This window comes from Macaca mulatta, chromosome 16 (assembly GCF_049350105.2).
Source record: "Macaca mulatta isolate MMU2019108-1 chromosome 16, T2T-MMU8v2.0, whole genome shotgun sequence".
Taxonomy (NCBI): Eukaryota; Metazoa; Chordata; class Mammalia; order Primates; family Cercopithecidae; genus Macaca; species Macaca mulatta.
Window position 1 is genome coordinate 86045711 of NC_133421.1, and position 27488 is coordinate 86073198.

The window sequence follows — 27488 nt, forward strand, 5'->3', positions numbered from 1 at the left end:
CACACTCACATGTGCACACACACACTCTCACACTCACACACACACGCATACTCGCACACACAGTGACTCAGTGCCAGGAGACAAGGAAAGGGGGAATGCGTGTGGCTCTTATGGAAAGGGAGGGTTTCTTCTACTTGAGTTTTTTGGGGGGTTTTTTGGTTTCCTTTTTTTTTTTTTGAGACAGGGTCTTGCTCTGTCACCCAGGCTGCAGTGCAATGGTGCCACCACAGCTCACTGCAGCCTTGACCTCTCAGGCTCAAGCAATCCTCCCACCTCAGCCTCCTGAGTAGCTGGTACTTCAGGCATGCACCACCACGTCCAGCTAATTTTAAACACTTTTTTGTAGAGATAAGATCTTGCCATGTTGCCCAAGCTGGTCTCGAACTCCTGGGTCCAAGCAATCCTCCAGCCTCGGCCTCCCACAGTGCTGGGATTACAGGCAGGAGCCCCTGCCTTCTACCTGGTTTTTACCTGGCCAGTCAGCCCAGGCTCCTGGATCTTTTCCCAGCCAAGTGCAGGAAGGGAAGTGAGATGCAGTGGGGGGCCTGGCTGGTAGCACAGTAAGAGTAAGTGCTGCTGCAGGGATGGGATCCTCTGGTCCTGGGATTCAGTTTGCTCCAATCCACTCATGAAAGCCTGTAGGATGAGGCCCACCTTGCCTTGCAGGTGGTGCCAGGTACCTCAACAGTAGCTGAACATGGGTGCTGTCTAAAGAGAAAAGCACCTCAAAAGAACCAAAGCAAATCGCTACAACATAAGGTGCTTACTATCATATTTGGGATTAAGAAAGAATATATTAATAAAAATAAAACTTGTTTTTTATAACTTTTGCAAACTTGTAGAATCTAAGATTAGCTAAAAATTAAAAGGCCAGGAGCAGCAGCTCTTGCCTGTAATCCCAACACTTTGGGAGGCCGAGGCAGGAGGATCACTTTAGGTCAGGAGTTCGAGACCAGCCTGGCCAACATGGTAAAACCCCATCTCTACTAAAAGTACAAAAATTAGCTGGGTGTGGTGGTATGCACCTATAATCCTAGCTACTAGGGAGACTGAGGCAGGAGAATTCCTTGAACCCAGGAGATGGAGTTGCAGTGAGCCAACAACACGCCACTGGACTCCATCTGGGTGACAGAGTGAGACTGTCTCAAAAAAAAAAAAAAAAAAAAAGAAAACAAAAAAAAACCCTACCACACTTTAAAGTTTGAAAAGGAAAGCAAACTTGCTTCCCAGAGCAAAAGTGAATTGGTGCTGGGGTCTCGAGACCTGGGGTGATATGGCAGGAGGGCATGAGCGGCCAGGGCTCCCCTGCTGGGGCTTGGCCTCTTCCTCTTGCCTCTTCCCAGCCTCTTTTTCCCCTCCTGTCTCTTGGCCTCCCTGTCCAGCTGCCTTCCTAGTTGCTTCTGCTTTTTCTTTCAGGACCAACCTAAGGTGGCTCTGAGACATGCACGTGTCTATTACCTCCCGGCGCTGACCTGTGTTGCTTCCTGCTGTTCACTGGATACTACTTGTGCTCAATGATTATATGCACTTGTCCCTCCAAGAAAACAAAAGTCCAGTTGAAAGTAGGGCTCAGTGGCTCATGCCTGTAATCCCAGCACTTTGGGAGGCCAAGGAGGGCAGATCACTTGAGGTCAGGAGTTTGAGACCAGCCCGGCCAACATGGTGAAACCCCATCTCTACTAAAACTACAAAAATTAGCCGGGCATGGTGGCACGTGCCTATAATCCTAGCTACTCGGGAGGCTGAGGCAGGAGAATCACTTGAGTCCAGTAGGCGGAGGTTGCAGTGAGCCGAGACTGCACCACGGCACTTCAGCCTGGGTGACAGAGTGAGACTCTGTCTCAAAAAAAAAGAAAACAAAAAAGTCCAAGTGAAACTGTCCCCTGACTGCTATAGCTTGTGTCATGGCCACAGGGAGCTGAGGTCCAACTCTCCATCCTGACTCCCCTTCTCTGGGAGCCTTTGTCCTCAGTGCCTATCTCTTTATGTCTTTATTCTTTTTTTTTTTTTTTTTTTTTTTGAGACGGAGTCTTGCTCTGTCGCCCAGGCTGGGGTGCAGTGGCCGGATCTCAGCTCACTGCAAGCTCCACCTCCCGGGTTTACGCCATTCTCCTGCCTCAGCCTCCTGAGTAGCTGGGACTACAGGCGCCCGCCACCTCGCCCGGCTAGTTTTTTGTATTTTTTAGTAGAGATGGGGTTTCACCGTGTTAGCCAGGATGGTCTCGATCTCCTGACCTCGTGATCCACCCGTCTCGGCCTCCCAAAGTGCTGGGATTACAGGCTTGAGCCACCGCGCCCGGCCGTCTTTATTCTTTTTAAAAAGGGAATTCACTCTAACAATCTTCTGAGAAGTTGTGGGCCCCACTCTGGGCCAGCTCTGGTCCTTGGATGTCTGGTAAGTGGTGGGCAAACCTCTCTTGTAAACAGGGGCTAGGAAGGAGTGGGGTGGGATGGGGCCACTAGGCTCGGGAGGTGGGGTCCTCAGGCCCCTCCAGCTCGGGGAGGCCCTGTGCCTTTCGGTGGCTTTCTTTTAGGGTTTTCAGGTCTTGCATGACATCTTAAAGCAGCCCCATGGACTGCAAGATAGAGCATGGGCCACTCTATCTAGCCAGTCGCACTGAGGCCTAGCACCTCCTCGGTCCCCATCCCCTCCGTCCAAACCACCGCTTGCCCCTCCACGGTGGGTGGGGACTCGGCTAGGCCTGGAGGGCGGCCTGGAGGAGGGAGACGGCCTGCGCGTGCCTCCACGTGCCTCCACGTGCGCCCTCACCCTGGCAAAGCTGAGCTCCTCGGCGGCGTCCTTCAAGATACTCCCAGTCCGCACCCTATCGAGCACCTGCATGGCCACCTCCTGCTCCTCCGGCCACTCTTGCGAGGCCAGATCGAGCCCACTGGCCTGAGAGAAGCGCTGCACGTGAGTGGCAATGCCCTGCATCTGGCTGTCCACGCGCTTGAGCTGCTTGCTCAGGTCCTCCACCTGGCCACCCAGGTCCTTCACTTGGCTCTCTAGCGCTGATGGAGGCACCCGACCCACGCCCCTGCGCCTCTCCCGGGGCGCCCCCTTGGGAGCCTCCTTGGGCGCCTCCTTGGGCGCGGGCAGGTGTGGGATGCTCAGCGAGCTCCGGGCGGACAGCAGCGAGCGGCTGGGCTCTGGCGACGAGGCCTGGAAGTCGATCCGGGTATTTTGGAGGTCGAGGTTCTTGAGCATGGCCACGATGAGCGTGTGCAGGGCCGTGAAGTTGACGGCGCCCACCTCCGGGGTGCCGATGGAGAGGTCCGCCAGCTCCCGGAGGGAGACCGTGGTCGCTGGCGGCATCGTGGCTGTCAAGAGCTGTGCGCTGCCGCGGGGCGCCGACCCACCACTTCCTGCTCACTGCGCGCTGCGCCTTGGGGCCTTTCAGGGGCCCTGCGAGGTCCTCGGGGCGCCCCTGCCCCGGGTCCAGCGGCGCTGGGCGAGTCACTGGGCGGAGCTCCTGCCTCCAGGGAATCCGCGCCTCCGTTCCCCGGCGGGGTCCGCGATGGCCACCCCTCCGCTGTCTGTAGCCGGCCTCGGGTCCCCCAGCTGGAGCCCTGGACTCCCAGTCCCCGTGCCGGCGGACGTCTGAAACGTGGGGGCCCCCGCGTGCCCTGAAGATTCCACTAAGAACACGCCCTCGCTGCGAGCCCCAGAGAGGAAGCAAAGGCCACCACAGGGATCACAAGGGGAGCCTCGGCAACAAGGGCCGAGGCGGCCTCCAAAGATCCAGCTCGACCCCATCCATCCTCTTAACCTAGAAAGGCCAGGATTCACTCACTCTTGGCGGGGCCACATAAGGACAGAAAGACTTGACGGTTTCCTGGCAACCATGCTTTGTGTCATCAGCTGCGTCCATTCCACAGTGGTGACCCCGTGTCTAAGGGATGCAATCCTGGGGCCTTGTTCCCCTGCAGACAGTCCACATATTTCCTTCAATCAAAGGCGAAGCAACTTGGAAAAGACAGCCTGCTACTCAGGCAGTTCAAATTAGCCACCGGACGACTATTTGGTGGCCATTTTTTTTCTGTGCTGCCATAATTTTTTTTTTTACTTTTGAGACAGAGTTTCGCACTGTGGCCCAGGCTGGAGTGCAATGGCCGATCTCGGCTCACTGCAACCTCTGCCTCCTGGGTTCACGCAGTTCTCCTGCCTCAGCCTCCCGAGTAGCTGGGATTACAGACACGTGGTACCATGCCCAGCTAATTTATTGTATTTTAAGCAGAGGCGGGGTTTCACTATGTTGGCCAGGCTGGTCTTGAACTCCTAACCTCAGGTGATCCACCCGCCTCGGCCTGCCAAAGTGCTGGAATTACAGGTGTGAGCCACCAAGCCTGGCCGTTTTTTGAGATCAATTAATATATAGCAGACTGGGCATGAACCCGAGAGGCAGAGGTTGCAGTGAGCCGAGCCGAGATTGCGCCATTGCACTCCAGCCTGGGTGACAGTGCGAGACTCCTTCTCAAAAATAAATAAATAAATAAATAAATAAATTTTTAAAAACTCACCTGGTCAAGCACCCATGCTTCAGCTCCTTACAAAGCAGGATTAAACAGCACCAGACAAATCTGGTGTTAACAATCGAGGCATGACTTCCCCGTACCAGATTCTTCCCAAAAACATAAATAAAACTTCCTGGCCGGGCGCGGTGGCTCAAGTCTGTAATCCCAGCACTTTGGGAGGCCGAGACGGGCGGATCACGAGGTCAGGAGATCGAGACCATCCTGGCAAACACAGTGAAACCCCGTCTCTATTAAATACAAAAAAACTAGCCGGGCGAGGTGGCGGGCGCCTGTAGTCCAGCTACTTGGGAGGCTGAGGCCGGAGAATGGCGTGAACCCGGGAGGCGGAGCTTGCAGTGAGCTGAGATCCGGCCACTGCACTCCAGCCTGGGTGACAGAGCGAGACTCCGTCTCAAAAAAAATAAATAGGGGCCGGGCGCGGTGGCTCAAGCCTGTAATCCCAGCACTTTGGGAGGCCGAGGCGGGCGGATCACGAGGTCAGGAGATCGAGACCATCCTGGCTAACACGGTGAAACCCCGTCTCTACTAAAAAATACAAAAAAACTAGCCGGGCGAGGTGGCGGGCGCCTGTAGTCCCAGCTGCTCGGGAGGCTGAGGCAGGAGAATGGCGTGAACCCGGGAGGGGGAGCTTGCAGTGAGCTGAGATCCGGCCACTGCACTCCAGCCTGGGCGACAGAGCGAGACTCCGTCTCAAAAAAATAAATAAATAAAATAAATAAATAAATAAATAAATAAAAATAAAAAAATAAAACTTCCTAACAGAAGCACAGCAAAGCTACTTAAAGAGAACCTATGAGCATGTGCCATGCATGGCCAGCCTCCTCCACAAGCTCTGCATCTGCAGATTTAACCAACCAGGATTGAACACGTACAGATTCCTGTCATGATTCTCTAAACAATACAGCATGACAACCATTTACACAGGATGGATATTCCCGTAGGTATTATACGTCATCCAGGATGTGCATAGATTATATGCAGATACTACACCATTTTCTATCAGGGACTTGCACATCCATGGGCAGGAGGCTGAGTCCTGAAACCAATCCCCCATGGATTGGAAGAAATAACTGTACTACTTTAACTACTGTTCAAGTTCAGATTTTTTACTTCAGCCTGAGTAGTAGTTTATTTAATTGAAGGATTTTCGATCATCATATTCCAGTAACTTGGTACACAGTAGGCCTTTAAAGGGTTATCAAAATAACTAGTTCTTTGCAGGTTTTTTTTTTGAGATGGAATCTTGCTCTGTCGCTTGGGCTGGAATGCAGTGGCACAATCTCAGCTCACTGCAATCTCCGCCTCTCGGGTTCAACCAATTAATTCTCCTGCCTCACCCTCCCGAATAGCTGGGATTACAGGTGTGTACCTCCCTGCCAACACCTGGCTAATTTTTGTATTTTTAGTAGAGACGGGGTTTCACCATATTGGCCAGACTGGCAGACTGGTCTCAAACTCCTGACCTCACGTGATCCGCCCGCCTCAGCCTCCCAAAGTGCTGCGATTACAGGCGTGAGCCACCACGCCCGGCCTCTTTGCAGTCTTTTATGCACTTACGCTTTTAACTTAGCTGGGCTAATTTTTGTATTTTTAGTAGAGATGGGGTTTTGCCATGTTGGCCAGGCTGGTCTCAAACTCCTGACCTCAGGTGATCTACTTGCCTTAGCCTCCCAAAGTGCAGGGATTACAGGCGTTAAGACACCATCCCTGGCCTTTTTTTTTTTTGAGACAGGGTGTTGCTCTGTCACCCACGATGGACGGCAGTGGTACAATCATAGTTCACTGCAGCTTCAGCCTCCTTGACTCAGGCAATCCTCCCACCTCAGCCTCTCAAGGTAGCTGGAACTACAGGTACACGCTACCTATGCCTGGCTAATTTTTGTACTTTTTGTAGAGATGGGGAGATTTCGCCATGTTTCCCAGGCTGGTCTCAAACTCCTGGGCTCAAGCAATCCTCCTTGCTTCAGCCTCCCAAAGTGTTCAGATTATAGGTGTGAGCCACCACACCCAGCCTATTTTTTTTTTTTTTTAATTTAGATGTAAAATATAGTATTCAACAAGGATTCAGCTTCAACACTTAGGAAGAGGGCAGAACCTGGGAAAGTGTGTCCAGCCACAGACCTGACTGCTGTTCTGTAACTACGGTCTTCTGCCATCTAATGAAAAGACCAGCAAGACAACAAATTCTTTTATTTGCAACTTCAGAGCCACTCAGATTTCCAGAGGTGGGATGCTATTTTCTAATCTGACATCCTTGGAAGATGTAACAACATGAATGCTTCATTTTTCAATGGCTGTAGGCATAACAATTTCTGAAAGAAAAATACGATTCTCTATAAAAGACCTGAAGTTGATTTGGGAGAGGCCAACTGGATAGCAACAGAGCCACAGGCGCTCAGCTTCCCTAACCAGGTTCAACATCAATACCTCCATTTCCCTGGAGCTGAAACAACTAAATGAACATTATAGAGTTAAGACTTTATGTGCCTTTAACTCCTCTTTAGTATCAATAAGATTTTCAGATTATTTTCAGGAAAGCAGCTAGAACTTTTAAGGATCAGGGCTGATGACAGCAGAGATATAAGGCCATGTTATGACATTTATCCATTAGCTCCGTCTTCTTCCTGACTCTTTCAATCCCTCCTACCCATCAATCCGGGCAGGAGAGACTATCTAACTCCAGGCTGTTTCCAGTCCTCCCTTGCAAGGAAACACTGTATCACTCATGGCACTGCTTTTTCCATGTTTCCCTCAGGAGGTCCAGGGTCGAGACCCTCGTGAAAGTTAGTCATCCACAGTGATGTTTCGGAAAAGGTAGGCCATGGACTCTCCGTTGTGGATTCTCCGAATGGCTTCAGAAAGAATCAAACTGATATCCACAGTCTTTATCTTGGGACATTGCAGCTTCTGAACCTCATGAGGGACAGTATTCGTCACCACCACCTAGTCACACAGTGATGGAAAACAAACACTGTTACTGAAGTGTGTTTCAAACTGGTTACACAGAAAAGTTTATCTAACACTGAGTCCCCACAGCCTAAGTTCCAAACTACAAAACCTTGTTCCACTGAGTATAGTTTTTATAAACCAAACTTAACTAATTTTATGCAAAGGAAAAGTTACATGGCCTCAGAACAAAAGACGAAAATCTCAGGAATGGCATGGTCTCCACACAGAAACAGTGAGCCCCAGTGCTATGCAGAACTCTCAGATCATAAGGGAAGAATTCCAGCCTCAAGAGAAACGCTCCTAGGATGTCAAATTAAAGTACCCAGGCAAATTGTTATGTAAATAGACATACACAGACTCTCAACATAACCCTCAACTTATGATAGGGTTACGTCTGGATAAACACATCATTATAAGTTGAAAATATTTTAAGTAGAAAATGCATTTAGGCCGGGCACAGTGGCTCATGCTTGTAATCCTGGCACTTTGGGAGGCCGAGGCGGGCGGATCACCTGAGGTCAGGAGTTTGACACCAGCCTGGCCAACATAGTGAAACCCCGTTTCTACTAAAAATACAAAAATTAATCAGGCCTGGTGGCGGACACATGTAATCCCAGTTACTTGGGAGACTGAGGCAAGAGAATCACTTAAACCCGGGAGGCAGAGGTTGCAGTGAGTCGAGATTGGAACACTGCACTCCAGCCTGGGTGACAAAGACTCCATCTCAAAAAAAAAAAAAAAAAAAAAAAAGCATTTAATACACCTAACCTACTGAACATCATTAACTTAAATATGCCCAGAACAGTTACATTAGACTGTAGTTGGCAAACTCATCTAGGGCAAAGGCTTTCATTTTATAATAAAAGCTACTATTTTAAAGTGTTGAATACCTCAAGTAATTTAACGAATACTATACATTACATTGTAATTGCGATGGTTTTGCATCATCATAAAGTCAAAAAATTCTAAGTTGAACCATGGTAAGTCGCAGACTATCTGTATTCCTAAACATGTATCTGTCCCAACAAACTGCTAGACGGCAAAAGTTAGAAAAGCTATAGACAGATTAAGCAATTTAGTATTGACTGAATCTTATTCCCAGAAAACACAGCAGCAAATCTTGGCTCAAGATTTAGAAGCAGCCCAACCTCATCTACGGAGGATTCCTCAATCAGGCGGGGGGCCTCTGCAGACAGGATGCCGTGGGTGGCCATGACATAGATCTTGTAGGCGCCTCTCTCTTTCAGGATCTCTGCGGCAGCAACAAAACTCTCCACGTCGTCAATAATGTCATCCTGGGAGGAGAAGAGAGTGAGCTGGTAGGCAAGGAAACACCCTCTAGCCAGACTGTCAATGCACACACTGCTCTCCTCTTTCCTGCACTCAGTTTCAGAGGATTTCCGATGGAAAATCAGAGCTGTGTGCCTAGGTCAAAGACTGAGCATCCAGAAATGGTAACAGAAGTACCTGACAGTACCTTGTGTGTCTGTCAGAGGAGGGCGCAGCCAAGCGCCTGTGACGTTACGGCTGGAGCTGGGGACTGCCAACACTCACTTTCCTGTGTCACATTTCTGGTGAATCCCACATAGCCAGCGTTCCATTTATTTTTTTTTCCAAATAGAACGTGACATGAGAAGAAAACTGAAATAAAGTGTGCTACAGCAAAGGACTCGTGACCCACTAGTCAGCAGATATTTAGAGCTAGGAAAAAAAAACTGTGTCAACATACAGAACGAGTCTGCACGGGGACATCCATTCTTAGTCGTGAAAATGGAACAGCTCATCTTCGGTTCATCTTTCGGCTCTAATGCTCAAGCATGATTAGGTGAGCTGGTTTAAAGAACCTAGAATCCACATGATGAAGGTGAAGGTGCTGAATTTTCTCATGGGAGTACTGTGCTCATTTCCTATCTGTAGGTTATACTTTGATGTGTGTTCACCTGGATAGAGGGTTCTGCCACTTGGCACAAGGGAGTTCGGGTGAGAAAGGATATGTGGATCCATTTAGATCATCGTTCCTAGCAATACAGTCCCAGAGTGGACAACCTACTGACCAAGAGCCAGGAGTGTCACCTCTGCAAATGGATGACACATAACCATACCACGATGATTGCGATGCGGCCTCCAACATCTCCAACTACAGTTATCGGTGGCTTCTCTTTGGCCATCATCACTAGCAAAACAAAACAAATTACAAGATCTCAGTCATTCATGTATCACTAGAGAAATGTAATCATAACCTCATTCTCTGGAAATGGTGGCACAACCACTATACAGGCAAAAAACCAACCAACCACGCAGATTCCCCCTCCATGAATCTGCAATCTCTCAGAAACAGCAGCATTGGCCAAAAGAAATAGAAGGCACGCCATACATGTTACTTTGAATTTTCTAGTAGCCACATTAAAAACAGATTATGTAATTCCCAAAATATTATAATTTCGACATGTAACTGATATAAAAATGTATGTATGTATGTATGTATGTATGTATTGAGATGGAGTTTCACTCTTTTGCCCAGGCTGGAGTGCAATGGCACGATCTTGGCTCACTGCAACCTCTGCCTCCTGGGTTCAAGCAATTCTGCCTCAGCCTCCCAAGTAGCTGGGATTACAGGCATCCGCCACCACACCCAGCTGAGTTTTGTATTTTTAGTAGAAACGGGGTTTCTCCATGTTGGTCAGGTTGGTCTCAAACTCCTGACCTCAGGTGATCCACCTGCCTCAGCCTCCCGAAGCGCTGGGACTACAGGCGTGAGCCACCACACCCAGCCTGATATAAAAATTTATTAATGAGATGTTTTACACTTTTTTTTTTTCAGAGGGGATCTTGCTATATTGCCCAGGCTTGTCTCAAACTGGACGCAAATAATCCTCCTACCTCAGCCTCCCAAAAGTGCTAGGATTACAGGCATGAGCCACCACACCCAGCCTTACACTTTTTTCCTATCAAGTCTTCTCTACTTGGTGTGTGTTTTATACACACAGCACTTCTCAGTTGAGACGAGCCCGGTCTCAGGAGCTCAGCAACCAGCACAGTGCACAGCACAGCTGGAAAGACAATGAACCAGCACAGCATGGAAGATTCTGCCAACACGGAGAGGCTGCACCGCAATGCCGTGCAGACAGAAACCCCACTCTCATGGAGGCTGGCGGAGACAGTCAGAAGGAATGCCGCTCTGCAGAAAGCGAAACTGCGAAAGGCTGCCAGATCATGAGATGGCTTTATGTTACTTTCTTCCAAAGTCACCTTATTTGGACAGTGTAACCTTACTATCAGATAACTGCACTACTGACATAATCAGAGTTTCCTCAAAATCAGGAACTTGAAGACAATAACTCCAGGCCCATCATCTTTTCCTGATTTAATTAGTGCTTAAAGTAGAGACTTTTATCTGACTACAAAATCTGCATCTGAAGAAAGGCTATGAGTGTACAAAGGAAACTACAGGATAAAGAAAGGAAATAAGATTTTATCCTCAAAAGGAGGTCAGTAAACAGAGAAGAAAAACAAAGACTATTTCAGAAGAATAGGCTAAGTATTCCTTCTTTAAACTTTGTTATTATTCTGAAATATTTATTAGGCTAGTAGTGGGGGAAGCGAAAGAGAATAAAATCCAGGGTAACAGAGTTTGGTGACTACCAAAAAACAATTTTGGCTGATTTCCACCAGTAGGCACTGTGTATCTCAAAGAACAGGTGTTTTTCTCTGTATATTGGCAAATCAGCTGAGCTGAAATTCAGCACGGCCGGGCGCGGTGGCTCAAGCCTGTAATCCCAGCACTTTGGGAGGCCGAGACGGGTGGATCACGAGGTCAGGAGATCGAGACCATCCTGGGTAACACAGTGAAACCCCGTCTCTACTAAAAATACAAAAACTTAGCCGGGCGAGGTGGCAGGCGCCTGTAGTCCCAGCTACTCGGGAGGCTGAGGCAGGAGAATGGCGTGAACCCGGGAGGGGGAGCTTGCAGTGAGCTGAGATCCGGCCACTGCACTCCAGCCTGGGTGACAGAGCGAGACTCCGTCTCAAAAAAAAAAAAGAAAAAAGAAATTCAGCACTACTTTATACATCTCGACAGACGTTATTTCCTGATTTCACATCGTAGAAACAAAACAACTTCTTGAATTTGGGCAAGAAAAGAAGACTTTGTATATAAAATCACTTAAAATGGGGGGGAGGGGGGTTTCAAACCACCACCATTAGGAGCAGCTTCCTGAGATTCTGTTTTTAAACCATGTAAATAGACAGTTATGTTGACCTATCCGTTTTGGTTTTTTTTTTTTTTTTTTTTTTTGAGACAGATTCTCACTCTGTCTCCCAGGCTGGAGTGCAGTGGCATGATCTCAGCTCACTGCAACCTCCGCCTCCCGGGCTCAAGTGATTCTCCTGCTTTAGCCCCCTGAGTAGCTGGGATTATAGAGCACGCCACCAGCTGGGTAATTTTTTGTATTTTTAGCAGAGACGGGGTTTCACCATGTTGGCCAGGCTGGTCTCAAACTCCTGACCTCAACTGATTGACCTGTCTCGGCCTCCCAAAGTGCTGGGATTACAGGCATGAACCACCGTGCCTGACCAACCTACCCGCTTCTTAAAGAGATGTGGTTCCTTTTCAGCTGGGCGTGGTGGCTCATGCCTGTAATCTCAGCACTTTGGAGAGGCTAAGGCAGGCATATCACCTGAGGTCAGGAGTTCTAGACCAGCCTGGCCAACATGGTGAAACTCTGTCTCTACTAAAAATATAAAAATTAGCCAGGCATGGTGGCACATGCCTGTAATCCTAGCTACTCGGGAGACTGAGACAAGACTTGCTTGAACCCAGGAGGCAAAGGTTGCAGTGAACTGAGATAACACCACTGCACACCAGCCTGGGAAACAGGGCAAGACTCCTGTCTCAAAAAAAAAAAAAAAAAAAAAAAAGAAATATTGCAAGCCAATACCCCTCCATCAAATATCAATGGAAATTCAGCTCTAGTTTGATACAGAAAACATCACAGTATTTGTGTTTACTTTTTTGCAACCCTACCTCCTGCAAAGAACTATTGTTAGTTTCATACGAAAAACCTAAGCACAGCTAGGAGGGAGGCTAAAAAAGGATAAAAAGAAAGGCTTCCTGCCCACTATACTCATTCCCTGCTGATACTGCCTTTAGGTTCTGGATAAAAGTGAACACATAATTTAGTGGCTGCCACAAAACAGAGACAGACTTTATTACTACAGGGTAGAAAAAAATGACTAGTACCTCACAGGCCAACAGTTTCTGAATAGCTTACCCAAAAAATAAAACACTAAAAATTCCAGTTTTCATACAAGGTCAAGAATAGAGTGCTAAAACTACCCTAAGTTTAGATTCTGCTCTCTCTGTCCATTTTATCAAACAAAATCTAATCCATGAATAAAATGAATTGTGCAACCTTACTTGTGGCCAGAAATCACTGTGAAAACTACATCAACTGCAGTGAAAATGTCTCCAATTCATCAAATGATTTGCAATGTTTTTATGAAGGAAGCAGGAAGTTGTCTTTTGCTTTTATTTTTTTTTTATTTTTTTTTTTTATTTTTTTTTTTTTGAGACGGAGTCTCGCTCTGCCGCCCAGGCTGGAGTGCAGTGGCCAGATCTCAGCTCACTGCAAGCTCCGCCTCCCGGGTTCACGCCATTCTCCCACCTCAGCCTCCCAAGTAGTTGGGACTACAGGCGCCCGCCACCGCGCCCGGCTAGTTTTCTGTATTTTTTAGTAGAGACGGGGTTTCACCGTGTTAGCCAGGATGGTCTCTATCTCCTGACCTTGTGATCCGCCCGTCTCGGCCTCCCAAAGTGCTGGGATTACAGGCTTGAGCCACCGCGCCCGGCCGTCTTTTGCTTTTAAAGGTAGCATTTTCCAGGTAAAGTAAAAGCTGCGCTGACAACCCTCCTTACCTTACGAACGCTTCCATCACAAGTACAAGCACCTGCACACATGTGCACACGTTTACTCTTTCCTGGGAGCCAATTAACCAAACCTTCCTCTGCTAAAGTAAACAGCAAAAAAGAACTATGAGCAAATTCATTCCTTACCCATTTTGACCTTTGTCTACTTCTAGTTCAATGAAATGGCAAACCATATCAACAAACTGACATTAGAAAGAGATGAGTGGCTGGGCATGGTGGCTCATGCCCGTGAACATAACACTTTGGGAGGCTGAAGCGGGCAGATCACCTGAGGTCAAGAGTTGAAGACCAGCCTGGCAACATGGCAAAACCACTTCTCTACTAAAAATACAAAAATTAGCCAGGCGTGGTGGTGCACACCTGTAATCCCCGCTACTAGGGAGGTTGAGGTGGGAGGTTCCCTTGAGCCCAGGAGCCGGAGGTTGCAGTGAGCCGAGATTGTACCACTACACTCCAGCCTAGGTGACAGGGCGAGACTCCATCTCAAAAAAACAAGAGGCCGGGCATGGTGGCTCATGCCTGTAATCCCAGCACTTTTGGAGGTCGAGACGGGCGGATTACCTGAGATCAGGAGTTTGAGACCAGCCTGGTCAACATGGTGAAACTCTGTCTCTACTAAAAATACAAAAATAGCCGGGCGCGGTGGCTCACGCCTGTAATCCCAGCACTTTGGGAGGCCGAGGCGGGCGGATCACAAGGTCAGGAGATCGAGACCACGGTGAAACCCCGTCTCTACTAAAAATACAAAAAATTAGCCGGGCGCGGTTGTGGGCGCCTATAGTCCCAGCTACTCGGGAGGCTGAGGCAGGAGAATGGAGCGAACCCGGGAGGCAGAGCTTGCAGTGAGCCGAGATCGCGCCACTGCACTCCAGCCTGGGCGACAGAGCCAGACTCCGTCTCAAAAAAAAAAAAAAAAAAAAAAAAAAAATTAGCTGGGCGTGGTGGCACACACCTGTAATCCCAGCTACTTGGGAGGCTGAGGCAGAAGAACTGCTTGAGCCTAGGAGGTGGAGGTTGGAGTGAGCTGACATCGTGCCACTGCACTCCAGCCTGGCCAACAGAGCAAGACTCTGTCTCAAAGAAAAAAGAAAAGAAAAAAAAAAAACAGTCAGGCGTGGTGGCTCATGCCTGTAATCCCAGCACTTTGGGAGGCCAAGCCAGGTGGATCACCCTGAGGTCAGGTGTTCGAGACCAGCCTGACCAACACTGAGAAACTCCATCTCTACTAAAAATACAAAATTAGTCAGGCGTGGTGGTGAATGCCTGTAATCCCAGCTACTCAGGAGGCTAAGGTAGGAGAATCATTTGAACCCCAAAGGCAGAGGTTGCAGTGAGCCAAGTTCACACCACGGCACTCCAGCCTGGGCAACAAAAGCAAAACTCCGTCTCAAAACAAGAACAAAACAAAACAAATACAAAAATTAGCTGAGTGTGGTGGCTCACGCTCATAAACCCAGCTACTTGGGAGGCTGAGGCAGGAGAATTGCTTGAACCCGGGAAGCGGAGGTTGCAGTGGGCTGAGATCGCCCACTGCACTCCAGTCTGGGTGACAGAATGAGACTCCATCTCAGAAAAATAAACAAATAAATTAGATGAGGAAATAAAATGAGGTCTTCTGTAGAACAGAAATGAACTGATTTCAAGCTCACAACCCCTATCTACATGCAAACAAATCAAAATTTACATTTAACAGACGCTCAAGAGGTGCCAATGTCTGTTTTCACTTCAGTGGTGAAAACCGCATCTTCACTTGTGAAATTAACAAGCCAGGAAAAGTCACCTCCTCTCACTTTTGTGATCCAAACTCTTACTTTTCACCCCTGTGGCAAATGTAGTCTTCTTTAGCAGAACCCCCGACATAAACTCTTTTCAAGTTTGTTAGATGCCCTTGCCCATCATCTGTACCAAGCCTACCTATAAGATGGAAAAGATTTAAGGTTTCACTCCTTCATTCATACAACTTCTCTTTTAACAAATTACTCTAAAATGAGCTTCTCAACCTTAGCACTTCTGACATTTTGGACTAGGTGATTATCGCACTGTAGGATGCTGAGCATCATGGCCTTTACCTACGAGATGCCAGCAGCACCCCAGCTCCCATGGTTGTGACAACCAGAAACATCTCCAGACATTGCCAAATATCCACTGTGAGGCAAAACTCACCCGTGGGCAATAAGTAGTGCTCTAAATAATGGGTTTGGCCAGGTGCGGTGGCTCACACCTGTAATCCCAGCACTTTGAGAGGCCAAGGCAGGGGGATCACGAGGTCAGCAGTTCGAGACCAGCCTGGCCAAGATGGTGAAACCCCGTCTCTACTAAGAATACAAAAAAATTAGCTGGGGGCAGTGTCAGGCACCTGTAATCCCAGCTACTTGGGAGGATGAGGCAGGGGAATCACTTGAACCCGGGAGGTGGAGGTGGCAGTGAGCTGGAATCGCACCACTGCACTCTAGTCTGGGTGACAGAGCAAGACTCTATCTCAAAAAAAAAAAAGAATGGATTTGAGGAAAATAAAATAGTTCATCTCCCTAAAAAATGCAAAGGTTCTCAGGTTGAATATTTATTGTCATAACCATTCTAAGATCTTTTTTTTTTTTTTTTTTTTTTTGAGACGGAGTCTTGCGCTGTGTCACCCAGGCTGGAGTGCAGTGGCGCGATCTCGGCTCACTGCAAGCTCCGCCTCCCAGGTTCACGCCATTCTCCTGCCTCAGCCTCCGAGTAGCTGGGACTACAGGCGCCCGCCACCACGCCCGGCTAGTTTTTTGTATTTTTAGTAGAGACGGGGTTTCACCATGTTAGCCAGGATGGTCTCGATCTCCTGACCTCGTGATCCACCCGCCTCGGCCTCCCAAAGTGCTGGGATTACAGGCTTGAGCCACCGCGCCCGGCCAACCATTCTAAGATCTTAAACTAAATTACCAACAAATGAACCACTGGAACACACTGGATAACTGACATACAGATGTAAAGCATATTTAATTTAGGAGGCGCAATTTATTACACATACAAGAAATAATTTTTTCAGAATTTTCTTGGCTAAGCCTATTAGAGTCACACAAAACAATGTGATGATAACTGTGGAAGCTGCAATGTAAACACACCAGTATGTCTAGAAGTAATGCAGTTCTTTTCCTATGACTCATAAAGATGACTGCCAGGGAAACCATGGTTACGACCATTAAGCAACAAAGCAACATCCTCAGAATAAATAATCTCACCATATAAAATACTCTGATAATACAACATCTATCAAAGTAACCTCTGACCCAGTAATTTTATTTCTCGGTCTTTTTTTTTTTTTTTTTCTTTTGAGATAGGAGTATCACGTATCACTCTGTCACCCAGGCTAGAGTACAGTGGCGTGATCTCAGCTCACTGCAACCTCCGTCTCCCAGGTTCAAGCAATTCTCCTGCTTCAGCCTTCCAAGCAGCTGGGATTACAGATGTGTGCCACCACGCCTGGCTAATTTTTGTGTTTTTAGTAGAGACAGGTTTCACCATGTTGGTCAGGCTGGTCTCGAACTCCTGACCTCGTGATCTGTCTGCTTAGGCCTCCCAAAGTGCTGGGATTACAGGTGTGAGCCACCACAACCAGCCTATTTCTTGGTCATTATCCTACAACATACTCAGCCGCTTACAAAAGGACATTAAGTCAAGGTTACTCACAGGTAGTAACATCTGGCAACTGAGCATGTCCACCCTGAGCCCAAATCTTGGTTTCTTTTTTTTTTTTTTTTTTTTGAGACGGAGTCTCCCTCTGTCGCCCAGGCTGGAGTGCAGTGGCGCGATCTCCGCTCACTGCATGCTCTGCCTCCGGGTTCATGCCATTCTTCTGCCTCAGTCTCCCGAGTAGCTGGGACTACAGGCGCCTGCCACCACACCCGGCTAATTTTTTGTATTTTTAGTAGAGATGGGGTTTCACCGTGTCAGCCAGGATGGTCTTGATCTCCTGACCTCGTGATCCGCCTGCCTCGGCCTCCCAAAGGTTGGGATTATAGGCATGAGCCACCACGCCCGGCCCCAAATCTTGGTTTCTAAATACCATTCTCAGCTGGTCTGATGCTAATGGGTTATCAATACTTACTAATATTAGTGTTACTAAAAAGTTGGCATACGGCCGGGCGCGGTGGCTCAAGCCTGTAATCCCAGCACTTTGGGAGGCCGAGACGGGCGGATCACGAGGTCAGGAGATCGAGACCATCCTGGCTAACCCGGTGAAACCCCGTCTCTACTTAAAAAAAAAATACAAAAAAACTAGCTGGGCGAGGTGGCAGGCGCCTGTAGTCCCAGCTACTCGGGAGGCTGAGGCAGGAGAATGGCGTGAACCCAGGAGGCGGAGCTTGCAGTGAGCTGAGATCTGGCCACTGCACTCCAGCCTGGGCGACAGAGCGAGACTCCGTCTTAAAAAAAAAAAAAAAAAAAAGTTGGCATACATTCCAGCACTGCTAAACCTGACTGATTTTTTTTTTTTCCTAGACCGAGTCTTGCTCTGTCACCCAGGCTGGAATACAGTGGCACCATCTTGGCTCACTGCAACCTCCGCCTCCTGGGTTCAAGCGATTCTCCTGCCTCAGCCTCCTAAGTAGCTGGGATTACAGGTGACCACCACCATGCTTGGCTAATTTTTGTATTTTTAGTAGAGATGGGGTTTCACCATGTTGGCCAGGCTGACCTCGTGATCCGCCCTCCTCAGCCTCCCAAAGTGCTGGGATTACAGGCATGAGCCACTGTGCCTGGCCTGACTGATTTTTAAAAATAAATAAATACCATTCTCCAACTAAAGGTATAAGGGCTCCTTGGAGAAATGGCCAAGTACAGTGCTAAGAAATTACAAGATGAGGCCGGGCGCGGTGGCTCAAGCCTGTAATCCCAGCACTTTGGGAGGCCGAGACCGGCGGATCACGAGGTCAGGAGATCGAGACCATCCTGGCTAACCCAGTGAAACCCCGTCTCTACTAAAAATACAAAAAATTAGCCGGGCGTGTTGGCAGGCGCCTGTAGTCCCAGCTACTCGGGAGGCTGAGGCAGGAGAATGGCAGGAACCTGGGAGGCGGAGCTTGCAGTGAGCCGAGATCGCGCCACTGCACTCCAGCCTGGGTGACAAAGCGAGACTCCGTCTCAAAAAAAAAAAAAAAAAAAAAAGAAATTACAAGATGAACACGGGGCGTAGTTACAGCAGAAAAGTAAGGGAGTCTCCAAAAGTGATGGGGACATGCCAAAAGAACACAGGAGGCAGCTGGAAGGAGCTCTCTCTGGCCAAATATGAGACAAACTGAGCATTAAAATAAAAGTAGGCTGGGTGTGGAGGCTCACATCTGCAATCCCAGCACTTTGGGAGGCCAAGGCAGGCGGATCACCTGAGGTCAGGAGTTGGAGACCAGTCTGGCCAATATGGCGAAACCCTGTCTCTACTAAAAACACAAAAATTAGCCGGGCGTGGTGGGGCACGCCCATAATCCCAGAAACTTGAGAGATTGAGTCACAAGAATCACTTGAACCTGGAAAGCAAACGTTGCAGCGAGCCAAGATGGTGCCACTGTGCGCAGGGCAGGGCAGGGCAGGGCTCGGCTCTTTGTTGCCCAGGTTGGAGTGCAGTGGCACGATCTCGGTTCACTCCAACCTCTGCCTCCCAGGTTCAAGTGATTCTCCTGATTCAGCCTCCCAAGTAGCTGGGACTACAGGCACACACCACCATGCCTGGCTAATTTTTTTTTTTGTATTTCTAGTAGAGACAGGGTTTCACCATGTTGGCCAGGTGAGTCTCGAGCTCCTGACCTCAGTTGATGCGCCCACCTCGGCCTCCCAAAGTGCTAGATTACCAGATAATACAATTTTTACAAATTGAAGTTTGTGGCAACCCTGTGTCAAGCAAGTCTACAGGCGCCATTTTTCTCTCTCTCTTTTTTTTCCTTTTTTTAAAGACAGGGTCTCGCTCTATAACCCAGGCTGGAGTGCAGTGGTTCGATCTCGTCTCACTGCAACCTCTGCCTCCTGGGCTCAAGGGAACCTCCCACCTCAGCCTGCCGAATAGCTGGGACCACAGGTGCATGCAACACCTGGCTAATTTTTTGTACTTTTTGTAGAGACGAGATTTCGCCATGTTGCCCAGGCTGGTCTCGAACTCCTGGGCTCAAGTGATCCTGCCACTCTGGCCTCCCAAAGTGTTGGGACTACAAGCATGAGCCACTGTGCCCAGCCTGGGAGCCATTTTTCTAACAGTATGTGCTCATTTCATGTTTCTGTGTCACATTTTGGTAATTCTTGCAGTATTTCCACTTTTTTCATTATTGTTACGTTTTTTCTGGTATCTGTAACCAGTGATCTTTGATATTACTACTGCAATTGTTTTGGGGCAGCATGAACCAAGATCACATAAGACAGCAAACTGGCTGGGTGCAGTGGTGGCTCACACCTGTAATCCCAGCACTTTGGGAGGCCGAGGCAGGTGGATCATGAGGTCAGGAGTTCAAGACCAGCCTGACCAACATGGTGAAACCCTGTCTTTACTAAAAATACAAAAATTAGCCAGGTGTGATAGAGCGCGCCTGTAATCCCAGTTACTCAGGAGGCTGAGGCAGGAGAATTACTTGGACCCGGGAGGCGGAGGGTGCAGTGAGCTGAGATCCAGAGCAAAATTCTGTCACTGGAAAAAAAAAAAAAAGACAGCAAACTTAGTAAATGTGTATTCTGACTGCTCCACTGACCTGCTGTTCCCGTCTCTCTTCCTCTTGTTGGACCTCCCTATTCCCTGAGATACAATATATTGAAATTAGGCCAATAACCCTCCAATGGCCTGTAAGTGTTCAAGTGAAAGGAAGAGCCCCATGTCTCTCACTTTAAATCAAAAGCTACAAATAATCAAGCTTAGTGTGTCGAGAGCCAAAAGCTAAACCTCTTTAGTCAAACAGCCAGGTTGTGAATGCAAAGGAAAAGTTCATGAAGGATATTAAAAATTTGACTCCAGGGAACACACGAATGATGAGAAAACAAAACAGCCTTATTACGGAACCAGAGAAATCTGAGTGATCTGGATAGAAGATCAAACCAGCCACAAAATTCCCTTAAGCCAAAGCCTAATCCAGAGCAAGGTTGGTTCGTGAAGTTTAAGGAAAGAAGCCATTTCCGTAACCTAAGAGTGCAAGGTGAAGTAGTAAGTGCTCATGTAGAAGCTGCAATAAGTTACTCACAAGATCTAACCAAGATAATTGATAAAAGTTGAAACAATATCAAACAACAGGCCAGGCGTAGTGGCTCACACATGTAATCCTAGCACTTTGGGAGGCCGAGGCAGTCAGATCACTTGAGGTCAGGAGTTAATGACCAGCCTGACCAACATGGTGAAACCTCATCTCTACTAAAAATACAAAATTAGCCTGGCATGGTGGTGCATGCCTGTAATCCCAGTTACTCAGGAGGCTGAGGCAGGAGAATCGCTTGAAACTGGGAGGTGAAGGTTGTGGTGAGCCAAGATTGTGCCACTGCACTCCAGCCTGGGCAACACAGCAAGACTCCATCTCAAAACATATATATATATGTATATATATATCTCAAACAATAGTCTTTCAACAGCTCTGACGGAGATATACAAGGAGATTTGCATTGTTTTCATGCCCACTAATACAACATCCATTCTGCAGCCCATTGATCAAGGAGTAATTTCAACTTCCAAGTCTTATTATTAGCAGTAGTAATAGGCCAGGCGCGGTGGCTCACGCCTGTAATTCTAGCACTTTGGGAGGAGGCCGAGGTGGGCGGATCACAAGGTCAGGAGATTGAGACTATCCTGGCTAACACAGTGAAACCCCGTCTCTACTAAAAATACAAAAAATTAGCCGGGCGTGGTGACAGGCGCCTGTAGTCCCAGCTACTCAGGAGGCTGAGGCAGGAGAATGGCATGAACCCGGGATGAGGAGGTTGCAGTGAGCCAAGACTGTGCCACTGCACTCCAGCCTGGGTGACAGAGCGAGACTCCATCTCAAAAAAAAAAAAAAAAAGTAATAATAGTAAGGTGATCCTCCCACCTCACCCTCCCACACTGTCAAGAATACAGGCTGAGGCAGGAGGATTACTTGAGCCAATGAATTCGATACCAGCCTGGACAACAAGACAAGACCCCGCCTCTACTAAAAATTTCTAAAAATTAGCTGTGTGCTAGGCACAGTGGCTCATACCTCTAATCCTAGCACTTTGGGAGGCCAAGGTGGGTTGATTGCTTGAGCCCAGGAGTTCAAGACCAGCCTGGACAACATGGCAAAATCCCATTTCTACAAAAATTAGTTAGGTGTGGTGGCACGCACCTGTTGTCCCAGCTTCCAAGCTACTTGGGAGGCTGAGGTGGGAGGATCACCTAAGCCTAAGGAGATAGAAGCTGCAGTGAGCAGTGGTCGCACCACTGCACTCCACGTCTGGGCGACAGAGGGAGACCCTGTCACTGTACTCCAGCCCGGACAGCAGACAGAGACCCCGCCTCTAAAATAAAATAAAAATAAATCCATTTGGCTGGGCGTGGTGTCTCACTCCTATAATCCCAGCACTTTGGGAGGCCGAGGCAGGCAGATCACCTGAGGTCAGGAGTTTGAGACCAGCCTGGCCAACATGGTGACACCCTGTCTCTATTAAAAATACAAAAATCAGCTGGGCATGGTGGGGCACACCTGCAATCCCAGAAATTCGAGAGAATGAGGCACAAGAATCACTTGAACCAGGAAAGCGGAGGTTGCAGTGAGCCAAGGTCGTACCACTGTACCTGGGTGACAGAGCAAGACTCTGTATCAAAAAAAAAAGAAAGAAAAAAAAGAAATGCATTTTATAAGACAATAGATGCCATAGATAGTGATTCCTCTGAAGGATCCAGACAAAGTAAATTGAAAATCTCTGGAAAGGATGCACCATTCTAGATGCCATGAAGAATATTCATGATTCAGGGGAGGAGGTCAAAATATCAACATTAACAGGAGTTTGGAAGAAGTTGGTTCTAACCCTCAGGGATGACTCTGAGGAGCTTAGGGCCTCCATGGTAGAAGTAACTGCAGATGTGGTGGAAATAGCAAAAGAACTAGAATTAGAAATGGAACCTGAAGCTGTGACTGGGCTGCTTCAATCTTATGATAAAACTGTAATGGAGAAGGAGTTGCTTTTATGGATAAGCAAAGAAAGTGGGTTTGTTTTTTTTTTTTTTGAGATGAATCTACTGCTGGCGAAGATGCTGTGAACACTGCTGAAATGAAAACAAGGATTTAGAAGTATTACAAAAATTATTTGGTAACACAGTGGCAGGGTTTGAGAAAAGCAACTACAATTTTGAAAGTAGTTCTTTCGGCCAGGCATGGTGGCTCACACCTGTAATCCCAGCACTTTTGGAGGCCAAAGCCGGGTAGATCATCTGAGGTCAGGAGATCGAGACCAGCCTGGCTGACATGGTGAAACCCCATCTCTACTAATAATACAAAAATTAGCTAGGCATGGTGACACACATCTGTAATCATCTGTAATCCCATCTACTCAGGAGGCCGAGGCAGGAGAATTGCTTGAACCCAGGAGGCAGAGGTTGCAGTGAGCCGAAATGGTGACTGCACTCCAGCCTGGGCGACAGAGTGAGATTCTTGTCTTAAAAAAAAAAAAGAGAGAAAGTAGTTCTTTCTTCTGGGTAAAATGCTATCAGAGATCCTTTTATAGTTCCTAAGTGTGATCATTGGGTGTTCACGCTCACATGTGAGATGTGCTACCCTTGAACCTTGTTAGAACATCAGCACATTACCTGGTTGACTTTTTTTTTTTTTTTTTTGAGACAGTCTCGCTCTGTCGCCCAGGTTGGAGTGCAGTGGTGCGATCTTGGCTCACTGCAAGCTCCGCCCCCCCGGGTTCACACCATTCTCCTGCCTCAGCCTCCCGTGTAGCTGGGACTACAGCGCCCACCACCACAGCCGGCTAATTTTATTTTTTGAATGGAATATTTACAGTTAAAACATAGTCTTAATTACAAAGGGGGAAAAAAAAAAAAGAATAACTTTACAGTGGAGAAACCTGCCACAGAAACCTTAACCAACTTATCAGAATGCACGTCACCAGTAATGGGACACATCACATGTTTTCCGTGATTTTCTGCCAAAAATGCATAACCTGAATCTAATCCTGAGGACATAAACAAGCCCCAATTAAGGGATAGTCTACAAAATCACTTGATCGCACTGTTCAAAAGTATCAAGGTCATAAGAAAAACAAAGAATAGAGCAGCCATTCCAGATTAAATGAGACTAAAAAGAAATGACAAGTAAATGCAATGTGTGATCCTGGGTTAGGTCTTGGACAAGAAAACAAGTTTATTCTTTTGCTCTAAAGGACACTGCTGGGACCACTGGTGAAACCTAAGTAAAGTCTGTAAATTACACTGTTATAGCAATGTTAGCTTCCTAGGTCTGACAATGATACTCTGGTTATATAAAAGAGTCTTTTGTCTTTATATATGTACATGTAGGTATTGAAGAATGAAGGGACATTACGTCTGCTACTCACCCTCAAATGGTGAAAAAAAACCCAAGTATATAAATGTTAAATTTGGGAACTCTGAGTGAAGAGCATATGCTGGAAATCTGTACTATTCTTCTGTTTGTTTTTTTTTTTTTTTTTTGAGACAGAGTCTCGCTCTGTCGCCCAGGCTGGAGTGCAGTGGCACGATCTCGGCTCGCTGCAAGCTCCGCCTCCCAGGTTCACGCCATTCTCCTACCTCAGCCTCCCGAGTAGCTGGGACTACAGGCGCCCGCCACCTCGCCCGGCTAGTTTTTTGTATTTTTTTTAGTAGAGACGGGGTTTCACCGTGTTAGCCAGGATGGTCTCGATCTCCTGACCTCGTGATCCGCCCGCCTCGGCCTCCCAAAGTGCTGGGATTACAGGCGTGAGCCACCGCGCCAGGCCTACGAGTTCAGTCTTAAACAAAATTAAAAAAAATAAAAATGGGGCAGGTGCAGTGGCTCACGCCTGTAATCCCAGCACTTTGGGAGGCCAAGGCAGGCGGATCACAATGTCAAGAGATAGAGAACATCCTGGCCAATAAGGTGAAACTTCGTCTCTACTAAAAATACAAAAATCAGCCGGGCGCAGTGGCTCACGCCTGTAATCCCGGCACTTTGGGAGGCCAAGGCAGGTGGATCACGAGGTCAGGAGATCAAGACCATCCTGGCTAACATGGTGAAGCCCCGTCTCTACTAAAAATACAAAAAATTAGCCGGGCGTGGTGATGGGCGCCTGTAGTCCCAGCTACTCGGGAGGCTGAGGCAGGAGAATGGCGTGAACCCGGGAGGTGGAGCCTGCAGTGAGCCGAGATCGCGTCACTGCACTCCAGCCTGGGCGACAGAGCGAGACTCCATCTCGAAAAATAAATAAATAAATAAATAATAAAAACACAAAAATTAGCTGGGCGTGTTGGCACGCACCTATAGTTCCAGCTACTGGGGAGACTGAGGCAGGAGAAGCGCTTGAACCCGAGAGGAGGAGGTTGTAGTGAGCCAAGATTGCACCACTGCACTCCAGCCTGGCGACAGAGCAAGACTCTATCTCAAAATAAATAAATAAATACAAATAAAAGTTACCTGATCCCCAAAGCCTGGTATTTGATCAACAGATGTCACCCAGCTTACCATAATATAAAAGCTTAAGATTTCACACCATCACATACAACTTTTTTACTAAAGCAAAAATTATCGAATATTGTCTGAATGCTGAGTGCTACGCAGAACTGTCCATACACAGTCTACAAATGCGTACAACACAACTCCCTTTTACAAAAGAGGAAATCGGGCCTGGTATGGTGGCTCACATCCATAATCTTATGTAATCTTGGCATTTTGGGAGGTCAGGACAGCAGGACTGTTTGAGCACAGAAGTTCCAAACCAGCCTGGGTAATGTAGGGAGACCCCGTCTCTATTAAAAAAAAAAGAAAACTATCCAGGCATGGTAGTGTACCCCTAGAGTCCCAGCTACCCAGGAGGTGGAGGTGGGAGAATCACTTGCGCCCAGGAGGTTGAGGCTGCAGTGAGCCATGACTGTGCCACTGTACTCCAGGCTGAGCAACAGAGTGAAATCCTTTCTCAAAACATAAAAAAGGCGGAGGATAGCAAATACCATTCCATTATTTAAATACAACAAGACAGCATATATCTACATAGTCGGTAACTCCTAGTCATTCAGACTACTTAAAACTTTCTTCAGGGCCAGGCGCAGAGGATCATGCCTGTAATTCCACCACTCTGGAGGCCAAGGCAAGCAGATCATGAGGTCTGAAGTTTGAGACCAGCCTGGTCAACATGGTGAAACCCTGTCTCTACTAAAAATACATTTTTAGCTGGGGGTGGTGGCACACACCTGTAATCCCAGCCACTCAGGAGGCTGAGGCAGGAGAATTGCTTGAACCCAGGAGGCTGAGGTTGCAGCGAGCCGAGATCACGCCACCGCACTCCAGCCTGGGCGACAGAGTGAGACTCCGTCTCAAAAACAAAACAAAACAAAACAACAACAATAAAAACAAAAAAAAACTTTCTTCAATTTACAACTAAAATAAAAACACAGAGCTCATCTTACACGGCAACTCCAGGCCCGGGTGCACAGTCGCATTTTTGACCATAGGTGGGGAGTGACGACCATCGTCCATGTCCAGTTCCGTGCACTGAGCTTCCCCGTGGATGACAGCCAAACCCAGACGCAGTCTCTCCGCATAGGACTGGGCCCTAGAAGGACAAAGGGAAATGGTGAAACTGACAGGAAGAAATCCCACATATCACTACTGCATCACTTTTTAACCACAAAATGAAAATATGTAACATTTCAGGGACATGCAAAGGCATTATTTATATAAATGAGAATGTGAGGCCCAGGTCAGAATGTAAATGCCTCAAAGGGCACATAAGTTAGCGTCTGGGATTTTATCTGATTCTAGATACTTTTTTTTTTTTTTTTGAGACAAAGTCTCACTGTCACCCAGGCTGGAGTGCAGTGGCATCAACATGGCTCACTGCAGCCTCAACCTCCTGGGGCTCAGGTGATCCTCCCAGCTCAACCTCCCAAGTAGCTGGGACCACAGGAATATGTTATCACAACTGGCTAATTTTTGTATTTTTGTAGAGACAGGGTCTCACTATGTTACCCAGGCCAGTCTTGAACCCCTGGGCTCAAGTGATCTCCCGCTTTGCCCTCCCAAAGTGCTGGAATTACAGGCGTAAGCCACCCCGCCCAGACCTGATTCTAGATAATTTTGATTCTATCCTTTGTCCAATATTCTTAATAGTCATCTTCAGAAGAGAGAACAACGTTAAAAACCATTGCCTGGGCCGGGCACAGTGGCTCACGCCTGTAATCCCAGTACTTTTAGAGACCGAGGTGGACAGATCACCTGAGGTCAGGAGTTCAAGACTAGTCTGGTGAACACGGTGAAACCCCGTCTCTACTAAAAATACAAAAAATGAGCCAGGAGTGGTGGCAGGTGCCTGTAATCCCAGCTACTGGGGAGGCTGGGGCAGGAGATGTGCTTGAATTGAACCCAGGAGGCAGAGGTTGCAGTGAGCCGAGATCAAGCCATTGCACTCCAGCCTGGGCAACAGAGTGAGACTCGCTGAAAAATGCTCATAGCCTCATTGATTTCCTTTCTCTGGGAACTTGAAGGAACTTTGTTTTCCCAGAGGAAAGCTGAGCAACTCAGCAATCATGTGTGTTGTCTGGAGGCTGGAGATAAAGCTGTGTGTGGCATGGGACATGGCAACGAGGAAGGGGTTAACATGAGAGCCAACGGGTTTTCACAGGCCACGAGTGACAGCCTCTGGATTCCAAAGCAGCTCATTCTGGCTTTGGGAGCACTCAGGAGGGATCAGGACCCATGTCTAGCTTACTTACCTCTTTGCAGCATCAGGAGACTTAGCTACAATGACTGCATTTCTGTAATTTGGAATCTAGATTTGAAGGAAAAATAGAAAATACTGAAAAGTTATCAGAAAATAACACCTGGATGCTGGTATTCAAGTTCTTATAACAATGATCCAAACTAGTCATCAAATATGCTAGAATTTTAGCCACAAGTTTTAGATTTTTCAA

General features: G+C 47.7%; 2 protein-coding genes, 1 long non-coding RNA gene and 1 other non-coding gene across 14 annotated transcripts in view; 2 read left to right on the forward strand and 2 right to left on the reverse strand.

Annotated features, from left to right (window-relative positions):
- The window catches only part of QRICH2 (glutamine rich 2), a 42823-nt gene extending 39381 nt beyond the window's left edge, over positions 1-3442 (reverse strand). Inside the window, exon 1 of the mRNA XM_077972829.1 lies at positions 2771-3442. Coding sequence (XP_077828955.1) covers positions 2771-3316 — 546 coding nt within the window. The 5' untranslated portion in view covers positions 3317-3442. The remainder of the gene's footprint in view (positions 1-2770) is intronic.
- Positions 3443-6711: 3269 nt separating this feature from the next.
- The window catches only part of PRPSAP1 (phosphoribosyl pyrophosphate synthetase associated protein 1), a 49727-nt gene continuing 28950 nt past the window's right edge, over positions 6712-27488 (reverse strand). For 9 of the 11 annotated variants that reach the window (XM_077968803.1, XM_028835549.2, XM_077968804.1 and 6 more), the window contains 5 exons: positions 27291-27346; positions 25986-26131; positions 9588-9658; positions 8634-8780; positions 6712-7479 (listed from right to left, as the gene is read on the reverse strand). In XM_077968803.1, coding sequence (XP_077824929.1) covers positions 7321-7479; positions 8634-8780; positions 9588-9658; positions 25986-26131; positions 27291-27346 — 579 coding nt within the window. In that variant the 3' untranslated portion in view covers positions 6712-7320. 11 annotated transcript variants of the gene reach the window in all.
- On the forward strand, positions 21111-22997 carry LOC144335967 (uncharacterized). The gene is made up of 2 exons (XR_013407302.1): positions 21111-21419; positions 21770-22997. It is a non-coding gene; the product is annotated as an uncharacterized LOC144335967 (long non-coding RNA).
- Positions 23075-23178, forward strand: LOC114673327 (small nucleolar RNA U13). Its single transcript, XR_003724044.1, has one exon. It is a non-coding gene; the product is annotated as a small nucleolar RNA U13 (small nucleolar RNA).